At 36.2% G+C, this 16,983-nt stretch overlaps 1 protein-coding gene across 2 annotated transcripts; it reads right to left on the bottom strand.

Annotated features, from left to right (window-relative positions):
- Nucleotides 1-2,147: 2,147 nt before the first annotated feature.
- On the bottom strand, nucleotides 2,148-16,718 carry LOC127454657 (glucocorticoid-induced transcript 1 protein). 2 transcript variants are annotated; one of them, XM_051722021.1, is made up of 9 exons: nucleotides 16,635-16,711; nucleotides 16,316-16,501; nucleotides 12,558-12,679; nucleotides 7,472-7,558; nucleotides 6,778-6,876; nucleotides 5,405-5,545; nucleotides 5,177-5,312; nucleotides 4,423-4,543; nucleotides 2,148-2,388 (listed from the first exon to the last, which is right to left on the bottom strand). In XM_051722021.1, the coding sequence occupies exons 2-9, from the start codon at nucleotides 16,374-16,376 to the stop codon at nucleotides 2,148-2,150; spliced, it is 1,008 nt and encodes a 335-aa protein (XP_051577981.1). In that variant the 5' UTR covers nucleotides 16,377-16,501; nucleotides 16,635-16,711. The 2 variants fall into 2 exon arrangements, with proteins under 2 accessions (XP_051577981.1, XP_051577980.1); XM_051722020.1 differs by having other exon boundaries at nucleotides 16,316-16,718.
- Between the last annotated feature and the right edge of the window lie 265 nt (nucleotides 16,719-16,983).

Raw genomic sequence — 16,983 nt, 5'->3', positions numbered from 1 at the left:
TATGAGAGTTATTTAGGCAATGCCATGAATTTATTTATTTAAATGATCTTTATCATATGGAAACTAGCTGATGTGAAATCAGCCAGTGATTGGTCAAGGTGTTGATATTTGTTTTATAATTGTGAATTGACATGCTATTGTTCTAGTGAGGGATTATAAATTCAAATGCTGGTAAACAGCTTGGTCACACCAGGCCTGGGTAACATAAGCATTTATCATTTAGTATTTGTTGGTTAACTGTATTTATTTATATATATATATGTGTGTGTGTGTGTGTGTTTCACACTATGTGAGTCCTAATATACAGTGAGAACAAACAGCCTTACTGAATTATCTAAAATAATATGATCAATACTTTACTAGACAAAGGAAAATTTAATTTTATAATACATTGTGGCTGTTCTTTTGTGTAATAAATCATTCATAAAGCACTTAAATGGCTCACTAGAAACTGTAGATGAAGAGTAAGAAGGAAAATTATTTATCTTGGAAAGCAAAATCTATTCAGTCAATAACAAAACCTCTATATCTGTTAGTTTTCATTAAATTATTAAATGTTATCTTAATATATGCACTGATTGGAATGAGTCAGTAAAACATCAGTTTAATACAAAAAAATCCTCCCAAAGTCCTCTGTATGAATCACAGACATGCTGTATTAAAAAATCCAGGAAGAAGATGCTTGGAGTAAAATGTATGCAAATATTATGCTTTGAAAAATTGCAGTTATATTTATTAATAACAGTCACATGAATAAAAAAAGGCTTAAAAACACCATTATAACTGTTTAATACACAATAATGTAAAGTTAGGGTTGGGGTATATATATGTAAAATATTCACATCTGTGAAGATTATTATGTGCTTTAATTAGCCAGCACTTATTTATTTTATATCGGGTAGCTCAAGACGCTGACTACCACACCTGGAGTCTCAAGTTCGAATCCAGGGTGTGCTGAGTGACTCCAGTCAGGCTTCCTAAGCAACCAATTGGCCCGGTTGCTAGGGTGGGTGGAGTCACTTTGGGTTAACCTCCTCGTGGTCACTATAATGTGGTTCTCGCTCTCGGTGGGGCGCGTGGCACGTTGTGTGTGGATGCCGCGGAGAATAGCGTGAAGCATCCACACGCTACGTCTACGTCTCCGTGGTAACGCGCTCAATGAGCCACGTGATAAGATGCGCGGATTGACGGTCTTAGACGCGGGGGCAACTGAGATTCGTCCTCCGCCACCCGGATTGAGGCGAGTCACTACGCCACCACGAGGACTTAGAGCGCATTGGGAATTGGCCATTCCAATATTGGGGAGAAAAGGGGAGAAAATCCACACACAAACACACACACACACACACACACAAAAGATTGTGTCATTACAAGAGTTTTGCGATCATTTCTTGTGTCCCGACTTTTCAGAGATGTTTTTCTTCATTAATTTAGTTTGATTCATTTCGGTGAATCAGTTTCAACCATGCATTTCAATTAATCAGTTTAAAACTCTGATTCAACAATTTGTTTGCATTACTACTAATGTTCATGGAAGTTTCTGTTTGGCATTTCTAAAATGTTCAAATGTTTATGTAAAAAATGTAATTCTTCTGTGTTTTTAACAAATGTTTAATTTTTAAACAAAATTTTTCTTGCATTAAACACTTGGAACTCTTAATTGGCAAAAGTGACTGTTAGGTTGCAATGATGGTTTCTCTGATTCAATCAAAAATCCTCCCTTGTAAGCCAATTATAGAAAAAATATTAATATGATTTTATTTTGACGATATTGAAAGTCGTCAAAAATATTAAAATAGTTTTTATTTTACCACCCAACCCTAAAGGAAGTTAAGCCTGAGTTAAGTTAGGAGAGGACATTTTTGGATGTTTGCCTTGAGGATCTGTTGATTTCAGTAGCAGTATGTCAGTTAATCTTTTAGATGTCATATCTATCATGTATAACCTGGTTAGTAAGATGTCCTGTAAGGTTAAGAAAAGGTTTGTGCACCCCAGAAAAATCACATGAAGGTTCTTACAACATCGTGGTCCTTTTGTACAAGCCTTCACAAATGCTGAAATATTGCTAAGAAAATTCCAAGAAAAACTCTTCTGGGTGGTTTCACTTAGCCGACGGTAGTATCGTTTCAGTTCTGAGCTCTGAGTGGCTAACTGAGCAGCAGGCACTTTCTAATACTGCAGCCATTTTGAACCGTGGCCCCTGTAAACAGACCAGATGTTTGTCCTGTAGTCTGATTATCCAGAGAGCTGGAACAAGCAGCGGTGTCTCCTGGGAAAAGAGACGAACAGAGCAGCTTTACGGGACAGAACGCTGATCCGCTCGGAGAGAAGTTCACCTTGTTTCTATCTGGGCAGGAGAAGATTGGGAAGCCTTGTGTCCTACAAGTGCTACAAGGAAATAAAATCATATGAGAAGACCAAAGATCATGAACAGAAGTCATGAAGTCTAAGAATAAGGCAACCACAAGTTTGGGGTCGGTTACACAATAATACCATATACTGTATATGTATCATGGTGCAGTGATTGTTTAAGATACTATGGGGTCATTCAGTGTCAACGTATCCAGAGGTCCTTGGCTTAAATTTTTGTTTTTGATTTTTTTTTTTTTTTTACTGGTGAAAGCCAAAATTTTAAATACCAAGGATCGATATTTAGTGAGTAATGCAATTTTTTTAAACAGGGGGTCAAAATCACAATTTTCAGCCTATGATTTTGGATCAAAACTACAGGTTAACTCTTTAGGGAAAAAAAAAAAGACATTTTTGGACACTAGGATAAATATTTTTGTAATGCTATAACTTTTGATTGCTTTGTTGTATCAACACAAAATATTACCCAAAGTTGGCATGATTGTGAACAAAACAAAAGCAGTCTGCCTTATTTATACCCTAAGATCTATAATGTCAAATCAGAAATAATATTTGAAAAAGTAAATATTTGGCTTAAGTTTTTCTGTGTGTGTGTGATTTTTCAGCAGTTTTTTCAGGCTAAGAATCTTATAATTGATGATAATCTATATAATTAAAAAAAATAATTGAAAGGTTTTAAAATGATACCAAACACTTCACCCTCCTTTTTTTTTTTTTTAAAGGGGGAAATCAACATTATTTTAATTTTTACAAAAAAAAATACAAAAATCTCTGACTTTATTTTTTAAACAACCTACTTTTTCTATATCGTCATAGGCCGTTTGTCTAATTCGCAAAAAAATTTGGTATTTATCATCTATATAAATTTTGATTAATTTATTCGTTTATAAGATAGGAGAAAAGTTTGGTGCTTGGACCCCTAATAATGCATCCCAGAGCTTTGCAGATGAACATTTGAAAATCCAAAAACTAAATATAACTGAAGAGCCACACATGGGTGCTTATTCTTAATAATAGTGTATTTTTGGACTCTCGAAAAACAAGTTTTTGATACAGTTTTTTATGTGAATAAATAAAGGTACATTTCTAGTTTCAACATTATTTGTATTTCTTTGTTTAGTTGGACAAGAAAAACTAGCTTCATAGCATGAGCTCCACATTTGGTTTTCCACTGTTGAAAATGAGTAAAATGTAACAATTTGCACATAGAGCCACTTTGAGAGCCCCATTTCTGTGGGATTTAACCATACAGGGCCTTAAAAATGAAGATAGAAAAAGAAAAGTTTGTTCTGAACCAGAATCCAAAAGAATATTAAGATATCTTTAATACGTCTGCAGATAAAGGCACTCCAACTTTGGAAAACCAACACAAAAAAAAAACCAACAACAAAAAACACCATTGGCATGTAATGCAACAAGGGGTGCTGAAGTCAACTGATTTTACTAACAGACCTACCTAACTATGTGTAAAAATAAAATAATGACGCTGACACCTTTCTAAGGTTATTTTTCTTTCTATCTGTAATTTGTCTCCAAAATCATATGTGAAAATTGTCATTTTGACCCCCCTCTAAAAAATAATGGATTACACAGTAAATATTGATCCATTGCATTTCATATTTTGGCTTTCATCATAATTTATGTTTATCTTTTACCAGTAAAAAAAAAAAAAAAAAATTCAAACAAAATTTTGAGCAGTGGAAGTTTCTGAAATTTGGTTTATTTCACATGGAATAGCCCGAGTCACATGGTACTTTGGTACAATGGTACTGTATAGTTGCCATATTCATAAACCATGATGTTTTTACTCCAATATACCATAAAGAATACCATTGTCAGGATTCCCACAGTGATGAAAAATCTTGGAAATGTTAAAACTATGATTTCCGGGACTAGAAAAGTCTTGGAAATGAATGAAATCTTCAGAAGTCATAGGAATTTTTGTTTGTTTACGCTCAGCTGTAAAGTATTTCATTCCATTTTCATGACCGTTAACACTCTAAAAGCATTTTCATCATAATCCACAAAAGCACTGGAGTGACATGTACTTACACAATATCTTCAAACACTTTGACTCTCTCGCAGCCCTCGGGAGGCTCCCGTTTAAACATATAACTGTTGTTGGGTTTTGGGGAGCTGGCGAGCTGAGGGAGAGGTGAACCGCTCCTGAAATCTGACAAGATGAAATAAAGCTTTTATTTCAGCAAACCTTACTGTAAGAATGTTAATGTAAGAACTTAATGATTACTATATTCATGAATCATTACATTAACAATTACTCCAAGCCAGGTGCTTCAAAGAATACTAAGGTATATTCGTAACTTTTTACAATAAGGTTGTATTTGTTAACATTTATTAACAAGTTTACAAGTTGTTGTTAGTTTACAAGAACTAACAATGAACAAAACTTTGACAGCACTTATAAACCTCAGTTTCATATTTCAACATATACTAATACATTTTTAAAATGAAAAGTTGTATATGTTTACATTAGGTAATGCATTATGAATTAACATAATTTAAGATCAGCCTGGATAAGCTGGTGTTCAGCTGAATTTCCCAACTTACCAGATGCAAAGTGACTAAATTAAAATCAATTTCAATTCAAATTAAAAGAATGTAATTTTTTTTCTTCTCTTTTGCAAAGAGAAAGTCTATTTGTAGGACAATAAATATTTAGAACGATTTTTTGCATTGTGACATAAATTTGATGTCAGTTAAGCACATTTTTCCACCAACTGTAATGTCTTGAGTGCACATACTGTATAATGCCTAAAAACGTTTTAGGGCAGAGCTTTTGTGGTACCTGTCTCAGAGTCTGCAGTGGGAGAGCAGCAGTAACAGGGACTGCAGGTGAGCTGCGCCTCCACGCTGTGAGTGTGAACATCACTGGGATGAAGAAGAGGAACAGGAGCACGACCGCCATCTCGCACCTCCAGAGCCTGAACCAGAAGGACACAGAGCGCACGCAATGAGAATATGCAGCATGCACAAGTGTTTTAAACAACCGAAATGAGTGTTTGTTTGTGTATACCTTGTCGTGCTTCCTCCCCCCGTTGTCACAGACAAACACATTCTCCAGCTCTTGATTAATACAGTCACTATAGCTGGGCATTCTATATATGACGGGTCTTGAGAGCACCATATTAGATGAAGATGACGAGAGCAGCTTTGGCTGAAATCAAACAAATTTCACAAAACCAGTCAAAATCTAACCCCCTAAATCAAAACAGAATTCTGTTTTACCTAAAGAAAATTAAGCCTATTTTTAGACCAATATTCATGACAAAAGAGCATACCAGCCCATCTAATTCTCATAACTGAACTGCAAGATAAATGTAAAGGGGGAGACATGTTAGTGTTTAAGGATTTGTTGCGTTATTTAGAACAGTTTCTGGGGGTTACCATTATGGTGAAAGGTGGAGCTTGAGCTTATGTTATGATGAATGGTACAAGTTAAGAAAGTTACATTTACATTTATGTATTTGGTAGAGGCTTTTATCTAAAGCTTTTACAGGGACAATCCCCCCGGAGCAACCTGGAGTTAAGTGCCTAGCTCAAGGACACAGTGGTGATGGCTGTTGGGATCAAAACAGCAACCTTCTGCTTACCAGTTCTGTGCTTTAGCCCACTGCGCCCCCACCACTTATTGAGCAATTGCTATGCTAATCAAATCATAGTGTTACCAGTTATCATGTATTCAGCAGGCTAGCATTCACTGTACTAGCTAGGTTTTCTAGAGTTGAGATTACTTGTTTATTTTAAGTTCAGCCATGGAGTTACATTTTAAGTCAAGTGCCATCAAAATGTATGAGCTTGCTTACTTAATGTTTCAAGTTAATAACAATCCACATGCATGTGTAGTACAAAATGAAAATCTGAAAGTTCTATTAAAGGTGCTGTAAGCGATTGTTTTCATGGAAAGGTGTGCAAAAAATGTTCTACCTCCTGAAAGATTTCACCGAAATAAGTATCATGAGATGTCTAACCAGTCTCTGCGACAACTCTAGACTTTGTAAACAGCAAACAAAATGTGCCACGCTCTCTGACACTTTCTGACTGTCAATCCTTTTGCACGTTCTCATAGTGTTGTCATTGCAGCAAATTATTGAGGCTTAATGCCACATTCTGATTTATAATTTGTCTGTTGAGGGCGCTATTTCACTACTGTTGTGTCTTACAACCGTGGGAACATACTTTGCGTCGGTTTCAACAGTATCGGTGCAGTGTTTTGGAAAGAGGGGGCGTGGCTAAATCAACGGCTCAGTCTCGTGGAAGTTAGAATGGCTAAAATCGCTTACAGCACCTTTAACTTAAACTTAGGAGTTTATTAACTTAAAAATTTTGATGTAACCGACTGCCTCAAATTTTTGTATTTCTGCTAACTTAGTAGCGTTTACAGCGTACCTGAGCCTGGTTCGACTGCGTGAACATCCCATCTTCTTTCTCCTTGATACTGCGACTTCCCTGCAAACTGCGCTGCAGCTGCTGACGGAGTTTAGCAATCTAGAAATCACATTTTTACCATTAGGAACGTAAGAAAGGAAAATACAACAAAATCTGAGCTTTATATCGGCTCTGGAATCAACAGACAGGAAAATACTAGATGTGCCACGACAAAAGACATTTATTGTCAAAAAGTTGTTTTGTAGTTTAAATTGAATGAGGTGAGATAAAAGACTTTCTTTGCTGACTTCACACAAAAACAAATATACAGCGCTATATGAATGACTCTTTTGAGCCAGTTGTTTTAATGAATCGGTCAAAAAGACTCATGAACTCACAAATGATCAGTTTGAATCAAAAAAGGATTTATATAATGGTACAGTACATCTAACTTTACAGGTTTCATTTCATTAAACATCATTAAACTTGCTGAATAGATGTTTAGTTTGTTGTCACTGCTCTGGATTCCTAAACTGGCTTTACAAGTGCACGACAGGACATACTGTGTGGATGTTTCAGGATCATAATAGGAAAACAGACTAATTATATGCCTGAAGTATATCTATTAAGACATTACCAGTTGTTGTTTGATATATTCTGAAGACATTTTATATGTGCATGCTGTGTATGTGTAAGTATTCTCATGCATACAGACCTCTATAAGGTGGTCAGCACTGCCCCATGATGCTGAGCGCTTGTGTATTTTCACTTCACCTTCATCTTCACTCCAAAAGCCTGGTGTCTGTAATAAACATAACAACATCGGTGAGAAGAACAGGCATGTTTTTTTAAAGCATGAAATTCAGATGACAAAGTCTGCACATATTTCATAAGCATGAGTAAGTGACACTTCCCTTAGCAAACACTACTAATAAATGGTTGATTGTATTGTATTTGGCATCTTAAGGCCTTTTTCTGTTATGTCGTTTATACAGTACAAAATAACCTTTAAGTTATGCAACCTAGATATGTCAGTTTTGCATAAAGCAACAACAGGATGATTGTGGTAGGTAAATGCATCTCTTTGACCAAAACCACAATACAAAGATGAATGGAGACCCGAAGATACAAAGAGCCGCAAATGACGGACAACTTGAACCACTTTTGAGGTGCAGTTCAATCTTTCTTCTTATAGTATTTTTCTGCTTTCAAATGAACCTGCAGTATCATGTTACAACTTGAACTTCCAGGCTGTCTTGAATGTGTTTTGTTGTGTGGTATGCCGGCTGATAACCCTGAAGTCTTTCAAAGTAAAGGTGAACGGTGAATTATCACAAAGATAGCAAAAATGCAATTACATCGCAACATACAGGTCCTTGAACAGTTGCACTGCTGCACAGTTTTCTATTTGGAGATATATTGACAGTTCCAAAACCTAGTGCTCTACCTTGCTGTCTACAGCCTACATAGGCAGCTGCCTTCAAAGGCATCATTCTAACTGACAAGGAACCTCACAAGTGAGCAATCTGGAATGCTCTACATAGGCAGCAACTCTGTGTGTTATACAAATAGTGCTCCTCAAGTTAAGTAAATCTAACTGTTCAATTCTCTAAACACCTACGTACATATGCGTACATATAAGTCTTAAAAAAAAGGGTTTTTTCACTAAGGAAGTTTTTCTAAGCTTCCATACTTACAAATTTGCCTGATAAAAAATGTATAATTCCCATAGACTTGTATTAAAGAAGGAACCCAAGCCATATTTAGAGACCAGAATATGATAGAGACTTGGACATGGACCTTCTTTTTTTTTTTCTTGGGCCACCTAGCAACCACCTAGAACACCTTAGTAACCACAAAGTGTTTTTTGAATTCTGAAAGTTACAGTATCGATCTCTTTTATTTCAAAAGATCAAATAAAATTGGATTTCTCATTATGTGACCCCTTTAAGTCAACGTGAAATGCCGTTTGCAACCCATTTTACTTAATCTGACGACAAGTTGTAATAATAGCACGAGATGGCGAAATCGTAAAAAAAACGTACAAGTTGACTCCAGCCAGGTCTCCTAAGCAACCAAATTGGCCCGGTTGCTAGGGAGGGTAGAGTCACATGGGGTAACCTCCTCGTGGTCGCTATAATGTGGTTCATTCGCAGTGGGGCGCGTGGTGAGTTGAGTGTGGATGCCATGGTGGATGGCGTGAAGCCTCCACATGCGCTATGTCTCCGTGGCAACGCGCTCAACAAGCCACGTGATAAGATGCGTGGTCTCAGACGCGGAGGCAACTGGGATTCATCCTCTGCCACCCGGACTGAGGCGAATCACTACGCGACCACGAGGACTTAAAAGCGCACTGGGAATTGGGCATTCCAAATTGGGTGAAAAATAAAAAATTGTTCCTAAGTTTAACCCCTAACCCAAACATAAGCCTAACCATAAAATATATCCCCTTACCCAAACCCTTAACCTAACCATGATTTTAATATGAAAATAACTTTTGTGTGCCAAGAAACAAAGAATACACTGAGGTTTGGAACGAAATGAGGAAAACGTATTACAGGTTATTGACATCAATCATTTGTTTTGCATAAATAAATATGGGATGCAAAACCAGATATGTTCACAGATGTTTCCTTTCTTTCAATAAAGTGTTGGATAGGAGGCTAGCAAAAATTTGATGCCTGTATAAAGCGCAACAGTCTGTTTCCGGAAGTAAAAATCCCATTAATTTATCCCATAGAAGAGTTGATTTTCAATGATAACTTATAAAACTTTAAAGACAGACCTACTGTGAGCTACGAGGTTGTTCATTGATGGTATATGCTTCCACCGAATCCATTCGTCTGCGTTATTTCAACTTCATTGTTTAAAAGTCGTGTTTGACAGCGGAATTCACGGTAAAGAACTACATTACCTATGGCCCAGCAGAGAGAGCTTCACCAATCAGAGAACCGCAGCCAACGAAACGACCGCGCACTCCCATGACACTCCCATGACATCATTCGCAATCATTCATGGGATTGCAATTTAAGCCCTCATGAAAGACGGTAAGTACACAGCCTTGTACCTTTATCTTTATGTCAGATTTTATGCCTCAAAACAAAGTTTGTGATGTTGTGATTCTACTTGGAGCTGGATGGTTTGGTAGAAATGAATGGGGAAAATACTTCCGGAACCCAGACAGCTGAAAAAGTGGACAGGCACTGTTGCACTCTATTGTATCGATTAAAAATTCTGTTTTTTGATTGGCTGGTTTAAAAGTCGTATGAGCCAAGTCACTGGTATTGAAAAATAAGAGGTCTTGGTGACATCGGTTGAAAAGGAAAGTTGTTTAAGAGGCGAAGCAAGTTGTTATATTTTGATGAAAAAAATTGACAACAAACATTTTTTTTTTACTTGAATAACATATACCAATGAATTGCACACAATATGATAATTTGATTTCATGCTGACTTTAAAACAACTAATAAAACACTAATAATTTATTCACTAATCAGTTTAAACAATGGCTAAGCTGCTACTGTCAACAAAGAGCCTCAAAGTGGTTGTGTGTTGCCCTCAATGCACAAAGAGAAGAAAGATGTTGAGAGCACCAGGATGATTTTGACATTCTGTGCTCTGGAAGCGCAAGGCCTCCACGAGCCGGATCAGACATTAGCATGTGTATGGCTCTCGCGGCAGGCAGCTCAGCGTAGACACACAAAGAGCTGTTGGAGAGCGCCAGGTGGTGCTGAGACAGAGCCATGTGTGCTCTCGACCCTTAGGTACTGTGTTCACACACCTACACACACACACACACACACACACACACACACACACACACACACACACACAGGGCGACAGGTGCAAAGTGCTGCACCTCCAGAAAGAATTCACTCCACACAACACGAGAGAGAACTTTCTATGGCAGCACGGATACAAAAAAAGTCTGACAAAAACCTGACTGCACACAGATAATCAAGATAGCAACTAAAGTCGAGCAAACTAGAATCCCTAAGAACATTTTTCAGTATACAGTGGCCCCATAATATTTTTGGACACTTAAAGTCAACATGAAATCAAAATTGATCCTATTAACTTTTGAATTCCCATTCCTGGTCTAATAGTGCATGATTCATCGGTGCATGAGTAAATACGATGTCTAACAAAATGTAATATTTTGCCCCGCCTTTCTTATTTTTAAACCCCTTCCCTTCAACCACCTGGTTTTATTCTTGTATGTAAAATCCACTTTTTACAATCCGATAATTTCCTGCCCAACATTTATTTAGCTGAAGTAAAATAGGTTGTGAATAGCGATTCATTACGACTTTACACTTTATAGTAAGGTTGTATTTATTAACATTAGATCATGAACATCAAAAACGCTCTTCATTGCTGCCTCTAGTTTTGTAAGCGTATTGACCGTGCGCTATGTCTTATCCAATTTTCGTGAGAGCGCTAATTCTAAGCACAATTTTCGTGCCAGCACAAAGGTGATTATACTAAAAAACAATTTACCACTTCGTTATTTTAATTATATTTTAGTTTAGTTTGAAATGTAATTTGAATTTAGTAATATTTTTGGTTTACGTTTTTAGAGTTTCAAATAATGAAATTAACTTTGAAAGCAAAATTGACCGGTAGAAGTGACATGCGTGCAAAAATTCACAGCCTTATCTGGAAGGCCAATACAATCACTAGCCATAATTTGTGTGTAAGTAGATGAAAATGATATAAAATACTTACATTATCTATAATTTAACGGAGCCAACATCCAAATCCTGACGAGAACCACATTTTCCATGCGTATAAAAGTAGCATGTCATTAGAAATATGCCTGACATTCAACATGGAAGCAGTTAATTCACAAAATAATTCATTGCATACAGTCAATTTATACTACCAAATTCTTATGAATGTGCCATCTTTGTTTATATCGCTGGTACTTGACAAGGAACGAACTATATAATAACCAGAGAAGAACCTCAGAATTAAACTGCACTTGACCGAGCCCATTTGCACTTCACGTGCACGATTTCACCAAACACATTAGCACCTAGACTTAGCACGTGCTTGCACGAAAACACCAAAACTTCATGGCTGTGCCCAGATTTTGGGCTTAAGACATATGGCATTGCACTGCGCTTAACGCTAGCGCTCAGTGAAGTCAAGAAACTGAAAATGGAATTTTCAAATGAGAACAGATTAGTGTAGGCGTGGCCTAACATGAATTAACAATGAACAATTATATTTGTATAAATTAACAGAGATTATTAAACATTGTCAAAATCTTTAGCTTATTGTTAGTTCATGATACCTAATGCATTTACTAATGTTAACGAATGAAATCTTATTATAAAGTGTTGCTTTTAGCGACTTTATGCCACACTTAAACATATATGAATGTCATTGCATTAGAAGATAATAAAATATCAAAACAAGTGGTCTATATTTTGAAGATAGCACAAGACCCCCTTTTCAAGTGTAAATTTCACAAAAAAAAGAGTGTTGTTAGGTTTTGAATGATAAACCAATAGATATAATGTTCAAAATAAAACAATGACGAACTGTGACACCTGTGTGAACTTGAGGTGAACTGATGTCAAGCATCCACTATCTCACCTTGAGCCCAGTTGGTTAAAACTCATTGCAAAAATGGGTCAGAAAAGAATTAGATCTGAGAAAAGCTCTAGCATTATTTCTATGCAGATTATGCTTTGATATTGTGCCATCTAATGCAATGGATTAAATACATTCTGGGGCCACTGAATGTGTAACTATGTATGTAACATTGTTTTACCTGTATGAATGTGTCTCACCTGTGTGGCTTTATCACTCATACAGGACGGCTGGGGTTGGTTCACCTCTCTCGGCCACTGTCCAATCAGATACTGCTCGGGTAGATTGTCCAATGAGGGCGGCTGTCGATTGGCCGGGCGTACTAATAAGAAAAATAGAAGATGTGTATGACAATGTAGGCAATGGACAGTGACAGACGGTGTTACTGCACTACAGTGATAGAGAGGAAGTTGGAAGGTGTGACTTGAAAGTGATAAACTTTTGCCTGCACTGTCAGAGCTGTACTGAAACAGAACAAGAACAGATTGTTTTTATGATGGAATGAAAATGAAAGAAACTGGATTTTTTTTTATTTCAGTTTTCTTAAGAAAAGTTTCCCAGGGCGTGTCTATGTGGTTACTAACTTGTTCTGGGTGGTTGCTAGGTGGTTGCTTACCAGCCCAAGGCAAAAAAGGCCACCTCAGTGTCTTTATGATATTCTGGTCACTAGATATTGCTCTGGTCCCATCTTCAATACAGTCTATGCAAGTTTATGGGGATTATTATTATTTTTTTACACTTTTATCCAAAGCGACTTACAGTGGATTCAAGCAACACATTTTATCACAACGTTCATTTCATGGGAATCAAATGTTAGGGGTCTGTTGAAATCTCTAACTCTATGTATGAATGATAATAATAGTGATGTTTGACTTAGCAAGTAGCTTTCACATAAAAGAAAAACAAATTACTTTTCACTATTGCAATGGAGAACTGAATACACCACCCTGTTAATACGACTTTACACACAACACACACACATGAAAAAAAAAAGATATGCAAAAATGATATGCAAAATAACAGCACCTATGTTAATAGACTGAGTGCCCTTTAAATGACTGTTCTCGGGTTATGCTCCAAGACGGAGGAAATGAAACAAAGTGAAACTGCTCATCAAACCCACATGCATGTATACACATGCACCAACAGCTGAAATTCATAACAACCCGGTTGCATGCAGCCCACAGCACACACAGCGATTCCTGCATGCGTTTGCGCTCTCTTTTCCAGCTCGAACATGCAACACGGATGCCTGTGCAAACACAAAGGTCAAAACATATGCAAAGCATCCAAAATATGGCTTATGCTTAGCTGACTGTTTGACGTGTACAAAAAAATGTAAAACATTTTTTAAAAAATAGACAAGTTCCGTTAAGACTAACTTTGATTTTGGCTTGACAAAGCCTTGTCCAAAAAGTTATGAAAATGTAAGGCCTTTGTATACTTTGTACTTTAAATACTTTGCTGTGTTAAAAATAGCATATGATAAACAGATAGACAGATTTGACCTCCACTCTGCAGCGTTCTGAATGATAACTATCAACTCTGAAACATTTTCAGCATACACACACCTTTTTTGAAAGCTCTTGTTGGGGGACGGCTGCACTACATTCACTTGCAGATTGCTGTGAGGGCAGCTGCAGGGCCTTTGTCCACACAAAGGAAGCGTTTCAAATGCAAATCTACACCAGCATCAGGCACTCCATGTGGATGTGAGACAGAGAGCTGTCTGACTAATACTGTAGGTTGAGCACTCTTTGCTAAAACAGTTTAGAGAATAGTAGTTTACCGATATAAGTGAGGACAGGGCTTCAAAATGTGAATGATTTTCAGTAATGTTCTTCTTCAAATGTGAACTTGCACAATTAAAACACTTGTGAACAATTGACAACACAATGAAACAAGTAGTTAAGACAATAGCTATGTTCGGAATGGAATACTAACTTACTACCAGTGTGGGGTGTAACCGATTACAAAGTAATTAGATACTGTAATCGAATTACTTTTTAGTCAAAAAAGTAGTATAACGCATTACATTTTAAATTCTTGTAATCAGATTACAGTTACTGACTTTCAATTAAAGTAATTACTTTTTAGTACATTACTTTCACTAAAGTGATATGTATAATACATTAAAATATGAATTCATACGTACGTCTGTTAGCGTTTCTGTGACAGCTGAAGGGTGTGTGACAATGAATGACGAGGAAATATAGACATTTTGAATTTTAGTGAAAAACCAATTTACTTTTTAAGGAAAAGTGATTTAGAAAGTAATGTAATTAGTAATGTGATTACTTTTTAGATAAAGTAATCAGTAATCCAATTACACTTTAGATAAGTAAATAGTCATTTGTAGCGGATTACTTATTTTGAGTAACTAACACAACACTGCTTGCTACTTACAGAATACTGTGCTGTATACTGTATATTGACTATTTTTTTCAACTAGTGTGTGAAACAGAACGCATTTTACATTTTTATTCCAATTTTGTGTAAAAATGACTTAACATTTGGCAGTCTGATGAAATACTGATAAAAAAAAAAGAAAAAAAAGATGTTAAAAATCACGGCTGATAATCTCCCGGTTCAGGAGTCACTCTAGAAATGGAAGGTCTAGTTGAGCGCATTGCGCGCAGTGTGCTCTGTTGTATACTGTGCATTTTTTGAAAATGTAGTAGATCATCCAGGTATTCCATGCATACAGAAAATTCACATACTGAGCAAAGTATACATACTGCATACTAAAGAAATAGCAAGTGTAGTATGGAAGTATCCTTTTCAAACATTGCCAATGTGACAGCCATACTCTCAATTCTGAGGGAATATGTTCAAAGGTGGTTTAAGTACGGGATAAGCTCGATACTTAACTGCAATTTGTAAAATAAAATATTTTGCAATCAATTTTGCGATAATGACCAGCTTAGCGTGAATTATTCCGCTTATAAATGCAGCTAATTTCCAAATAAATAAATAAACATGAAATATTGATTTGAGTTGAAATTCTATTATTATGTGTCAAGGAAGAGATCACTGAGTGATACGAGAGACATGAAACTAGCACAGCTAAAAAAATAAAAAATTTTTTTTTTTTTTTTTTAAATCAGTTGTAAAGGACAACAAACAAATATAGCGATTTAAATATTAGCGGTCAATATACAAATTTATTTGACTGCAGGAAACAGTGACTGACCAAATACAATTACATAAGTATTTTTAAATAGCAGCATAATAAATAAAGGCCACTTTACAAAATAAAATTCCTCTACATATGTCCCTACTGTATTCATATTATGGTTATGAATAAGTTCCTCTCATAGTGAAATGAAAAATGTAAAAAAAATTTAAAATAAATTAAAATAAACTTTTAAAATGTCACTTTGAACTATTGTGTTTTTACAGGAACAAATGCATTCCAACAGTTCATTTGCACACATAAATAACAATAGCTTTTATTTGTATCATTCCTTATTGTCCCATTTACTGCATAATCTTTGGAAAAAATAGGCTGCAAATGGATCTACAGTGCCACATTGCAATGACCATACATTGATAAAAAAAAAAAATCCCTTTGTTGTGAATAAGTCAACTTGTATCTGACTGTCCATATCTGTACATTTTCCACTTACACAAAGGCTAAAACCAACAAAATACTCCCTATGCACTTTTAAACATAATTGCACAAATAGACTCAATTCAGATCATAGAACATATATATATATACACAATATAATAAAGGAAACTGTCTTGAATTTATAATTAATATCTAATGTGAAAGTTTTCAGTTAAATTGGGTTTATATCATACTGGGAGCCATATATCATATGCAACTGGTTTAAGCAAAAACAGGCTTACTACATTTAAAGAGGTTAAAACTTAAGATCTAAGCGGTTAAGAACACACAGCTTTAATTTAGTTCCTTTTACAGTTTTCCAAACTTGCAAAAGTAAACACTCACCTCTCCCTGCTGTTATAAAGTGAGTCTCTGATTGGATCCTGGTGGGCTTAATCTGCTTCATATCAACAGCATCTGATGATGATAATGGTCACGAAGGACTTCTGGTAGGTTTTAAAGAACAAAATGTAAAGAGATCACCACTGGTCACTTCATCACAGAGGGTCTTTGGCACGGACAGGTTAAAGTCTGTTGAAGTTGTTGCATTTGGTGAGTAAATACGCACTGTATACAAACTCCAGAACAAGAACTGAAAATAAGTTCATGCGAAAAGCCGCACTATAATTACACGCTGCTTCCTCGTAAATTATTCTGCACATACCGGGTTTCATTCCCTGTATAACTTTGCATGCATGTGAATGCAGAAGTTCAGATGCAGGTCTAACTCTTCAGTGCTCCTGTTATAATAATGTAATAACAATGACAGATGTGTTGCAGTTCGGTCTATGGGCGGGTGGAAGGCGCTTGCATTGATGTTTGGTTGGAGAAGAAAGCACACATAGCTTTTTCGTCATTGGCTTATGTTACTTTTCCTACAACAAAGAGCCAATGGGCCCATTGTAGTTCCTGTTGGGGTGGAGTTTGGGGTAGTATGGAAAAACAGCCTGTTGGTTTGAGAGATAAAATTAATGTTTTTCATCGTCTGGTATCTGAACAGAGAAAGTGTAGGA

The sequence above is a fragment of the Myxocyprinus asiaticus genome, chromosome 16, assembly GCF_019703515.2.
Source record: "Myxocyprinus asiaticus isolate MX2 ecotype Aquarium Trade chromosome 16, UBuf_Myxa_2, whole genome shotgun sequence".
NCBI classification, from domain to species: domain Eukaryota; kingdom Metazoa; phylum Chordata; class Actinopteri; order Cypriniformes; family Catostomidae; genus Myxocyprinus; species Myxocyprinus asiaticus.
Note: the sequence above shows the minus strand (reverse complement) of the source record. Positions and strands in the feature narration are given on the sequence as shown.

Coding starts and splice junctions, on each gene's coding strand:
- LOC127454657 (XM_051722020.1), bottom strand. CDS start 16,376: ATGAAGCAGATTAAGCCCACCAGGATCCAATCAGAGACTCACTTTATA. Junction 5,313..5,404: donor GGGGGAGGAAGCACGACAAG/GTATACACAAAC, acceptor CTTCTGGTTCAG/GCTCTGGAGGTGCGAGATGG. Junction 4,544..5,176: donor CACTGCAGACTCTGAGACAG/GTACCACAAAAG, acceptor TCATCTTGTCAG/ATTTCAGGAGCGGTTCACCT.